General features: G+C 41.3%; 1 protein-coding gene across 2 annotated transcripts in view; it reads left to right on the plus strand.

The window, feature by feature from the left end:
* GRIN2A (glutamate ionotropic receptor NMDA type subunit 2A) overlaps positions 1 to 12,189 on the plus strand; it is a 299,502-nt gene that overhangs the window by 178,643 nt on the left and 108,670 nt on the right. For both annotated transcript variants that reach the window (XM_065411694.1, XM_065411693.1), the window contains exon 4: positions 11,749 to 11,863. In XM_065411694.1, the coding sequence (XP_065267766.1) occupies positions 11,749 to 11,863 (115 nt within the window). The remainder of the gene's footprint in view (positions 1 to 11,748; positions 11,864 to 12,189) is intronic.

Consider the following 12,189-nt stretch of genomic DNA (forward strand, 5'->3'; position numbering starts at 1 on the left):
ACTATCAAAAATCAATGGCAAACCTCTACTAACTTCAATAGAACCAGGATCCATCTCAGAGATACTTTTAATGGCTGCCCAATTAAAAGACTGAGGACTTGTCTTCATGGTACAGTAATGCACACCAGTGAGGTGTGAATTCTATAGCACACAAATGTGTTGTTCACTAACTGGCCCGTGTAGACCCTGCTGGTGCACACTGAAAGTTCCCTAGTGCATGTTTACACAAAAGTTCAGTTCATAAAGAGTGACCTTATGTAACTGAAAATTTGGGGTAAACTTAGGAAAGCAGAATGAAACTACTCAAATTGTGACTCTGGGGCTAATAGTTCACCTCTTGTGAAAAGTGTGATAGGGTCCATAGCAATCTCCCAGGCATTCACGACCTTGAATTTCATCTGAAAGATGGCACATCCTGGAGCAGAGTGACCTTTAACACAATGTGGGGAATCGGATGTGATTCTGTGAGACTTGACAGAAGACCACCGACTATTGAACCAACCCTTCCTGCAACACTTTGCTTTTGGTGGTCTCCCATCCAGGCACTGACCAGGCACAACACCGGGGATTGGATATTATTACAGTCCAAGGTAGCCTGGCCTTCAGTCTCTTACCAGCATTTGTGCTACCAGCAGCAGTAAAAATAGCTATTGCTCACCTCCTTTTCTGAACATGGCACAGTGGAAGCAGTTTGTTCTCAATATGTCTGCCCAGTGGCTGCCCCTCCCCCACCCCCCAAAAAAGTCTCAGAGTCTGTGTCAACTGACTCAGGCTTGTGCTATGGGGCTAAAAATTGCAGTGTAAATGCTCCTGCTCAGACTGGAGCCTGAGATCTGAAACCTGGCAATGGGGGGACACTGAAGCCAGTGAGGGATGCTGAAACTATCAACCTGTAATGTAGGTAGGTTGTAGTGTGTCTGTTTCTGCACTACCTTGAATTTAGGCAAGTGCCCTGTCTCCTGTTGTCTGACTGTAAAGAACTAGAATATTTTTTCTATAAATCACTTTCCTGGGCTGGTGCTCTTCAAACATTCCTCATAAGTGGCACCCAACAGGTTTATTTTTATTCTATTCCCTTTTGAAGTGCTTCTCCCAATGCTTTGGGTATAACGTTTGGCCAGTTGGGGATGAAATATTAAAAAGATTGAAACACTGAAGTGTCAGAAACCACCTCTTTTAACAGTGAGGTGAGTTCCACCTTGAAAGAACACCACGTTGAGTAACAGATCAACCTCTTGTGGAGTAATCAACTCAGAGCTTTCCTGAGAAGCCAGTTCTGACACTTTCATCAGGAACAAAGCAGTGTGAGCCCCACTGCTCATACTGTGTGTCTTCTGTGGGTAAATACGCGACTTCAGTCTCCAGGGGTGTGAATTTGGTATCTTTCACAAAGGCTAATTTCACTTAAATGTGATTAAGAAATGGTCAAATCTAGCCAAGACGGATTGATCCATTGTTAGTGCCTCCCTTAGGCAAAGTGGGATGTCAGTGTCTAAATATTCATTTATGGTGGGATTTTCCAAAGTGTCTGAGTGACATAGGAGCACAAGGTTTATTTATTTTCAATGAGACCTGTGCTCCAGTGTTACTCAGACACTTTGGAAAATCCCATCCTTGGCCTTTGCTCAGGAAATCTCATGATTTTGACAGTGTGGCTTACTGTTTCCAGGTCTTTACCCTGAATTTCTTTGGCAAGGTTGATGAGATGGCTGTGGTGATGAATGTTTGGCAATATCTTGAATCATCAAATCTTCTCATTCCATTTCAGTCTTAGGTTCAGGTCTCCATATGCTTTAAATGCTTTAAACATTGTGCTGGCCTTATTGTCTGACCTCCTTGAGATGGACAAAGATCAGTTCAAAGTTAACAGATACAGAGGAATCAGCCTGAAGTTTAATAAATTGTCTGTGGGTTCCGTCATTGATAAATGGAATCACCCTTTTTATACTCTTTTTCCTTTGAGGGACCCCAGAGTGGTGTTGGGTGACTACTCATCTGCCCTGAGAACTTTCTCTGTGCAGTTTCACTGGGTCATACGTTTGTCACTCCTGCTTAACACAAATGTGAAGCTGCTGGAGGGGCTAAAGTGGTGGTTTAGGTTGTAGTATCATAAGAATAATGATAACATGTAGCTTAAATGTCTTTTGTGGAATCCTGATGTTGCAGCTTGTCTGCTTTCCTTTCCAGTTGTTTGGCCTACATAAGAACCTGGATGATTGCAGGGTACCTGGTTTCAGTCCTAATAATCTTAGAGGTTATGTAGAAGGAGGAAGCATCAATACACTTTGATGGGATGGGAATGATGCCTGCCCCTGTTATAGAGGAGGTACACCCAACTTTCCTCAAGGAGTTTCACAATATACGATTATGTTTGAAGCCCCAGGTGACTCTTATCAATCAGCACATCCCACGGCCTGCACCACTTTTCGCAGCCCCCATTGGTCTGGGACGAAGAACCGAGGCCAGTGGGAACTGCAATCGTCCGAACCTGCAGATGCGGCACGTAAACAAACCAGCCCGGCCCACCAGGGTCAATGTGCCAAAGGTTGCCGATCCCTGCGTCAGACAGATAGGATGAGCTAAAGGGACTACAATCAGATAACCTAAGGGTATGTCTACACCGGAGCTGAAGGTATAAGACCAGCAAGCACCCTAAATACATACCTAGGGTTTCAGACTGGTTTGTACTTCAGGGCAGCTAGCCACTGCCCATGCAGCCATGGCTACAGTGCTATTTTTAGTGCACTAGCTCAACCAGGATGTGTGTGTGTGTACATGGTGGAAATTATACCTCCAGCTCCAATGCAGACCTATCCTAAAAGTATCAGTGAAAGATCCATCAGAAATTATATATCCTGGAGGATGATTGAGAAATAAGAGAATGAGCTCCCCATGTGAGGATTGGCTACTTTAACTTCATTCTAAAATTTTAGAAAGACAGCACTTGTGCCAACAAATGTTAGCTAACACAGGTCAAGTCCTAGTGAAGGCTAGGCAGGTGGTAGCTTTCACAAGAGTTAGCAGGTGCTTGACCTCTTGTTGAAAGTACAATGTGACACTCCCCAGGGGTACTCAAGGTCGTGAGGTATCTTGCCACTACCTACCCTTAGCATGAATCCGTCTTGTCTAGGTGTTCTGTGCTTCAGCTCCCTGAAACCAACAGCAGCTTCCCCACAAACACTGACTTCCAGCTCTCTGGAGACCTCGCTGTCTCCATGCAGATTGGTGGCAAGTACACCCCTGAGTTCCTCTCAATATCCAGCCCTTGTCAGTAGACACTCACAGTAATTACCAAGTACACTGTCCCCAAAGAGACAATGTACGCACAGATTAACTAGAACAACTCAGGATCAGGTCTTTTATAACATAGCACTGTAATCTTTTTACAGTGAAAACAAATATCTTTATTAAAAAGATTAAGATGTAAGAGATAGTGAGCAAGGAGAATAAGAATAGGATACATGTAAATCAAAAGGTATAACATGCTTCTTAGAGTTTAAACTTAATTTTAACAGGCTAAAATTCTTGTCTAAAGCAATTTCTCATCTAACGCAATCTCCCAGTGTAACTAACACATGTGGCCAGGATGCAGCATTCATGAATGCAAAAAGTGCTGTTCTTTTTGCTTCCTCGGTAAAGGATAAAGATGTGTCCTTTTGCCTTCCCCTTTTATGTTCCCCCAAAACCATTGTTTTTGTCCCCAGGGTTAGTAACCCTCACAGTGTTTATTCTCTGGTGCCTGTTGCCTTCACATGTTTTTTATTAGCATTGAGTTCAAACAGATGATGGGGTGCTGTGATGGGGTCTGCTCGCCACAGCGGCCCCTCTTTCTGGCTATCACAGGGATTAGCTCTGCCAGTTGCTGCCCCCTCTCCTGGTGGTGCCTCACCCGTCGTCTTCTCCAACTGCAGACCCACCTCAGTCCAAGTACCGCAGCATCCTCTTCATGACTCGGGCCTCTGGCTGGTCACCATCTGTATTTACCCCTTGCAGGAGTGGGTACCTTGTCAAAGGCTTTCTGAAAGTCCAAGTACATTGTGTCAACTGGATCATCCTTGTCCCCGTGTTTGTTGACATCCTCAAAGAATTCTAATAGATTGGGGAGGCATGATTTTCCTTTACAAAAAGCATGTTGATTCTTCCCCAACATATTGTGCTCATCTGTGAGTCTCATAATTCTGTTCTTTACTATAGTTTGCCTGGTACTAAAGTTAGGTTTACAGGCCTGTAATTTACCAGTTTGCCTGGTACTAAAGTTAGGTTTACAGGCCTGTAATTTTCAGGATCACCCTAGAGTCTTTTTGAAAAATTGTCATTACATTAGCTATCCTCCAGTCATCTGTACAGAAGCTGATTTAAGCAATAGGTTACATACTGCAGTTAGTAATTCTGCAACTTCATATTTGAGTTCCTGCAGAACTCTTGGGTGAATACCATCTGGTCCTGGTGACTTATTACTGTTTAATTTGTCAATTTGTTCCAAAACCTCGTCTACTGATACCTCTATCTGGGACAGTTCCTCAGATTTGTCATCTAAAAAGAATTGTTCAGGTATGGGAATCTCCCTCACATCATCTTCAGTGAAGACTGATGCAAAGAATTTATTGAGCTTCTCCACAACAGCCTGGTCTTCTTTGAGTCCTCCTTTAGCACCTTCATTGTCCAGTGACCCCACTGATTATTTGGCAGGCATCCTGCTTCTGATGCACTAAAATAAAAATTTGTGGTTAGTTTGTTTCTTTCACTAGTTGCTCTTCAAATCCTTTTTACATTTGCATATTTATATTTTTACACTTGACTTGCCAGAGGTTATGCTCCTTTCTATTTTCCACACTAGGATTTGACTTCCAATTTTTAAAGGATGCCTTTTTGTGATTCTTGGGATATATTTTCAGTATATACACATAACTTTTTAGGTATAATCTCTACATATATCTCACAATGATATTAATGACCAGTGTGTCACTGGATTTCATTTAATATGCATGACAACATTCTTTATAGATAAATACTATGAGAGAAATGTGTAGTGAGTTTGTCAGGCCTGTTAGGAGTTGAGGAATACTCCATCTAGAACCAGAGCTTTTAGTTCCCCTTTGTGCTGCTCCAGCCCAGTTTACGTGGCTTACCCAGGCTGGTGTAGGGATAAGGATCTGACCAAAGCCCATACAGGATAGGAAAAGTTATGACATATACTATTTCCATTATTGCATAGGAGAGTAATATACTTGTCCTCTGTGTATGGTTTGGAAGTTGATTTTTATATAGAGAATTTGGAGAAAAGGTCTCTAAAACATTTTTAATAGATGAGACCTAGATGACTAATACTGCAAGCATGTAAATTACTATCCAGAAGAGGGGCTAATATCAAATGGCAATGCTATAGTGTGAAACTGAGCAGATGTATGTTGTTGTCTTATAACGATAGAAAGTCTTGGTCCCATTATTCAGCATTTAGAAGTTTATCAAAAAGGGGGCAATGTATGGTTGCACATCCTTTGAATGGATTAAAGTATAGCTCAGATCATAACCTGTATAGTATGTTATGAAAATATATTATCATAGATTTGTTACAAAGGCAGATACGTCTAACTAACTGTCAGCTTTGCTATGTTATGTTTTGGAGGATTCATACTGAGTTAGGTGGTGTGACAGTCCTCCCCACAGGTTGTGCTGTGGGAGTACAGTGCATCTCCAATCTCAGGGCCAGATTGTTTGTTTGTTTGTTTGTTTGCATTATGGTACTGCCCAAAGGCTCCAGGCAGGGTTAAGGCCCCATTGTATTAGCTGCTCTCCAAACACTCAGGAAGGTATGGTAGCTGCTCCAAAGATCCCTGCCTCTTTCCAGAGCCAAACCATCTGGCACAATTCAGTCTTCCCTTCTGCATGAGCTGTGCTGTGGGTGAGAAGAGTGTGCTGATCACCTGAGGCACGCACTGTTTTAATCTTGCTGTTTTTACACAGCAGAAACATACAATTTCTACTGTTGCTGGGGATCTGCACATATAAGAATGGGGAAACAGGGATTTTACTTGTATTGAAGTTGTAATTGAGGGCTTAACAGTCAGAATTTCTGTACATTAGCTCTTCATAGAGGTTTGTAATGTATGTGCTTCAAAAGGGCTAATTTCTTAAAGCTGAGGAAAACTGAGCAAAATTGACTGGGCAGAAACATTTAGAGAAAAATTGTGAATGAAAATATAGAGCTCTTGAAGAAGAGCTTATTAGATGGCTAGAAAGCTATGGTTCCACAATGAAGAAAAAGGGACAACTTTGTCTAAAAGGCCTTCCTAATTCAGTAGTGAAATGAAGGCAGCAATTAGAAATAAAAAGCAATATATAACAAATAGAGAAAGAGGAAATAAATAACATCTGATTTATATTGACTGCTATAAAATGCAGAGAATTGATATGGGAAGCTAAGGATATGAGAGAAAAATCTATGTCTGGAAGGGCTAAGGACAATAAGGAGAAGTTTAAGCACATTAGGAAAAAAGAAATCCTAGCAATTGTTATAAGGCCCACTACTAGATGGAGATGGTAAAATAGTTAATGATGATGCAGAAAAGGCAGAAGCGGTCAATAAACTACTCTCTTAAGAATAATATGAAAATAATTACGTATTTTCCAATCCATTAGTAGTTAAGGAAGATGTTAGAGAGAAACTCTACTAGTGATAAACACTTTTGAATCAACAGGCCCAGATAACTTGTACCCAACAGTCCTAAAAGAGTTGGCCGAGGAGATCTCTGGACTGCTGATGTTCAACTTTAATAGATCTTGGATTAAGGGGAAAATTTCCAAAGACTGGAAGAGTGCTAATGTTGTGCCAGTGTTTAAAAAAGGGAAAGCAAGATGACACAGGTAACTATAGGCTAATTAGCCTGACATCAATCCAGGCAAAATAGTGGAAAAGCTGATGTGGGAGTCAATTGATTAAGAATTAATGAACAGGGATATAATTAATGCCAGTCAACATGGTTTTGCAGAAAATTGGTCTTGTGAAATAAACCTGCTCTCACTCTTTGGTGAGACTGCAAGTTTGATTGATAAAGGTAACTTCATAGATGTAAAATACTTAAGACTTTTGTAAGGCATTTTGGTTAATACTGCACAACACTCTGATAAAGAAATTAGTACTATGATATCAATAGAGCATATGTTAAATGGGCTAAGAATTGGCTAACTGACAGATGTCAAAAATAGTTCTCAGTGGGGAATAATCCCTGAATAGGGGTGTTTCTAGTGGCTCACCACAGAGATTGGTACTAGGCTTGATGGTATTCAACATATTCATTAACGATCTAGAAGCAACTATAAACTCACTGCTGATAAAATATATGGATGAAACAAAGATTGGTAAATGATGATGATGATGACAGGACAGTCATGCAGAGTTACTTGGATTGCTTAGGAACCTTGGCCCATTCAAACAAAATGTGTTTTAACACAGAGAAATGCAAAGGGAATAGTTGATAATGAAGGAGAGGGAGAGGATATTGGAAAGAGAGAAAATAGGAGATGGGGTAAGCTATAGAGGTCTGTTTGGGCCTAATTTTAAAGCTCTACCCAGACCCGAGACTGACCTGGGAACAGCTGACTTTGAACCCAACCTGAGAGTGTCAAGTCCTTTTCAGACCCAATGCTCCTTCTGGAGCATGTATCAGCACCACTTCCATCTCATCCTTGGGGCTTCACCTGGTGGGGACTTTCTGCTCCTCATGCCCACAATCCATCTCTGGTTGCCTCCTTCCTGTGGGGTAAGGGTGACAGTGGCTGCATGACCCACTCCTGCCGGCCACCATCACCTCACTGTGACGTATCAGGACACTCACTCCGCAGCGCACACAGTGCAACAAGATGACGGTGGTGAGCAGGAGCAGGGCACAAAGCCACTGTAGGAGGTGATGAGAGCCTACCCTATTGGAGGCCATCGGGTTCAGGTCAGGTTTCAAGGCCATAGTAAGGTATGATATTAAGTTGCTTTAAAATGTTTGTTAGCATGATCTGACATTCCAATTGATCTGTATAACAGAAAGGTGGTAGCATTCCCCTATTGTATTCTTTTTATTGATGTAAATGGAGATAAAATGGGTGAGTCACATTTTTTGCATATTTCATAAGAACATAAGAACATAAGAAAGGCCGTACTGGGTCAGACCAAAGGTCCATCTAGCCCAGTATCTGTCTACCGACAGTGGCCAATGCCAGGTGCCCCAGAGGGAGTGAACCTAACAGGCAATGATCAAGTGATCTCTCTCCTGCCATCCATCTCCATCCTCTGACGAACAGAGGCTAGGGACACCATTCTTACCCATCCTGGCTAATAGCCATTTATGGACTTAGCCACCATGAATTTATCCAGTCCCCTTTTAAACATTGTTATAGTCCTAGCCTTCACAACCTCCTCAGGTAAGGAGTTCCACAAGTTGACTGTGCGCTGCGTGAAGAAGAACTTCCTTTTATTTGTTTTAAACCTGCTGCCTATTAATTTCTTTTGGTGACCCCTAGTTCTTGTATTATGGGAATAAGTAAATAACTTTTCCTTATCCACTTTCTCAACATCACTCATGATTTTATATACCTCTATCATGTCCCCCCTTAGTCTTCTCTTTTCCAAACTGAAGAGTCCTAGCCTCTTTAATCTTTCCTCATATGGGACCCTCTCTAAACCCTTAATCATTTTAGTTGCTCTTTTCTGAACCTTTTCTAGTGCTAGAATATCTTTTTTGAGGTGAGGAGACCACATCTGTACACAGTATTCGAGATGTGGGCGAACCATGGATTTATATAAGGGCAATAATATATTCTCAGTCTTATTCTCTATCCCCTTTTTAATGATTCCTGACATCCTGTTTGCTTTTTTGACCGCCTCTGCACACTGCGTGGACATCTTTAGAGAACTATCCACGATGACGCCAAGATCTTTTTCCTGACTCGTTGTAGCTAAATTAGCCCCCATCATGTTGTATGTATAGTTGGGGTTATTTTTTCCAATGTGCATTACTTTACATTTATCCACATTAAATTTCATTTGCCATTTTGTTGCCCAATCACTTAGTTTTGTGAGATCTTTTTGAAGTTCTTCACAATCTGCTTTGGTCTTAACTATCTTGAGTAGTTTAGTATCATCTGCAAACTTTGCCACCTCACTGTTTACCCCTTTCTCCAGATCATTTATGAATAAAGTGAATAGGATAGGTCCTAGGACTGACCCTTGGGGAACACCACTAGATACCCCTCTCCATTCTGAGAATTTACCATTAATTCCTACCCTTTGTTCCCTGTCCTTTAACCAGTTCTCAATCCATGAAAGGACCTTCCCTTTTATCCCATGACAGCTTAATTTACGTAAGAGCCTTTGGTGAGGGACCTTGTCAAAGGCTTTCTGGAAATCTAAGTACACTATGTCCACCGGATCCCCCTTGTCCACATGTTTGTTGACCCCTTCAAAGAACTCTAATAGATTAGTAAGACACGATTTCCCTTTACAGAAACCATGTTGACTATTGCTCAAGAGTTTATGTTTTTCTATGTGTCTGACAATTTTGTTCTTTACTATTGTTTCAACTAATTTGCCCGGTACCGACGTTAGACTTACCGGTCTGTAATTGCCGGGATCACCCCTAGAGCCCTTTTTAAATATTGGCGTTACATTAGCTAACTTCCAGTCATTGGGTACCGAAGCCGATTTAAAGGACAGGTTACAAACCTTAGTTAATAGTTCCGCAACTTCACATTTGAGTTCTTTCAGAACTCTTGGGTGAATGCCATCTGGTCCCGGTGACTTGTTAATGTTGAGTTTATCAATTAATTCCAAAACCTCCTCTAGTGATACTTCAATCTGTGACAGTTCCTCAGATTTGTCACCTACAAAAGCCAGCTCAGGTTTGGGAATCTCCCTAACATCCTCAGCCGTGAAGACTGAAGCAAAGAATCCATTTAGTTTCTCCGCAATGACTTTATCATCTTTAAGCGCTCCTTTTGTATTTTCATCGTCAAGGGGCCCCACTGGTTGTTTAGCAGGCTTCCTGCTTCTGATGTACTTAAAAAACATTTTGTTATTACCTTTGGAGTTTTTGGCTAGCCGTTCTTCAAACTCCTCTTTGGCTTTTCTTATTACACTCTTGCACTTAAGTTGGCAGTGTTTCTGCTCCTTTCTATTTGCCTCACTAGGATTTGACTTCCACTTTTTAAAGGAAGTCTTTTTATCTCTCACTGCTTCTTTTACATGGTTGTTAAGCCACGGTGGCTCTTTTTTAGTTCTTTTACTGTTTTTCTTAATTTGGGGTATACATTGAAGTTGAGCCTCTATTATGGTGTCTTTAAAAAGGGCCCACGCAACTTGCAGGGATTTCACTTTAGTCACTGAACCTTTTAACTTTTGTCTAACTAACCCCCTCATTTTTGTATAGTTCCCCCTTTTGAAATTAAAGGCCACAGTGTTGGGCAGTTGAGGTGTTCTTCCCACCACAGGGATGTTGAATGCTATTGTATTATGGTCACTATTTCCAAGCGGTCCCGCTATAGTTACCTCTTGGACCAGCTCCTGCGCTCCACTCAGGATTAAATCTAGAGTCGCCTCTCCCCTTGTGGGTTCCCGTACCAGCTGCTCCATGAAGCAGTCATTTAAAGTATCGAGAAATTTTATCTCTGCATTTCGTCCTGAAGTGAAATGTTCCCAGTCAATATGGGGATAATTGAAATCCCCCACTATTATTGGGTTCTTAATTTTGATAGCCTCTCTAATTTCCCTTAGCATTTCATCATCACTATTACTGTCCTGGTCAGGTGGTCGATAATAGATCCCTAATGTTATATTTTTACTAGAGCATGAAATTTCTATCCATAGAGACTCTATGGAACCTGTGGATTCGCTTAAGATTTTTACTTCATTTGAATCTACACTTTCTTTAACATATAGTGCCACTCCTCCCCCTGCACGGCCTGTTCTGTCCTTCCGATATATTTTGTACCCCGGAATGATTGTGTCCCATTGATTGCTCTCAGTCCACCAGGTTTCTGTGATGCCTATTATATCTATATCCTCCTTTATCACAAGGCACTCTAGTTCACCCATCTTATTATTTAGACTTCTGGCATTTGTGTACAAGCACTTTAAAAACTTGTCCCTGTTTATTAGCCTGCCTTTTTCTGATGTGCCAGATTCTTTTTTATGTGGCTGTTTATCATCTGATCCGGCCCTTACATTATACTTTTCAGTCCTCTGCTCCTGACTATAACCTGGAGATTCTCTAATATCAGACTCTCCCCTAAGAGAAGTCTGTGTCCGATCCATTATAAGCAAATATAAAATATGATTAATGATAACATCAGTATTAATACAGTTGGAGCATATAGTATGAACTTATTTGAATTACGTTGAACTGGATGGTTTTCATCTACACTCCTCCTGTGCATTAAGAGGTCACATCATATCCATAATGCATTTTATTGTTCACCTACCTTCAACCAAATTATGATAAATTGATGGAAAGCAAATCCAGTAACAAGGTGGGAAATAACCGCCTTCCTCTGCCGTGCAAGTCAAGTGTATATTGTACTTTGCTTTCTCTTCCCTTCAAGGAATGCCCCAGAGACTCCAGCTGCAGACCTAGGATTTTCACAGCAGTGATGGGATTTAATGTGTGTGTATTTCATCAGTATTGTTCTGATGATTGAATTAGCTTGCTCATTAACTGTTGGCCAGCTCATTCATTTTTCACTGAACTTTTTTTTTCCTGTTAGGTTTATGATGAATGTGACTTGGGAAGGTAAAGATTTGTCCTTCACAGAAGATGGCTACCAGGCACACCCAAAGCTGGTGGTGATAGTGCTGAACAAGGACCGGAAGTGGGAAAAGGTGAGCATTTGTCTACGTGTTAATGTACTGAAAGGCACAAAGAGAGAATTTCAGTGCAGCTCCCTCTCCCGTGAAACACTTCTGAATTCCTGGTTTGTTGATGTCAATACACTGCTATTCTGACTGTAAATGTAGGCAACCCCCCAAAATAGATTGGGGACATGGTATGTGTTCAATTTCAACAGAATGTATATATTAGGCTGTGTACGTGCAGCATATACTTTCATATGTGCATGCCACTGCCTGAAGGTAGGGGAAGGATGATCATGTGGCTAAAACACAAAACTGGGAATCTGGGCTTATGGGTTCTACTCCTGGTTTTGGTC

The sequence above is a fragment of the Emys orbicularis genome, chromosome 10 (genome assembly GCF_028017835.1).
Source record: "Emys orbicularis isolate rEmyOrb1 chromosome 10, rEmyOrb1.hap1, whole genome shotgun sequence".
Classification (NCBI taxonomy): domain Eukaryota; kingdom Metazoa; phylum Chordata; order Testudines; family Emydidae; genus Emys; species Emys orbicularis.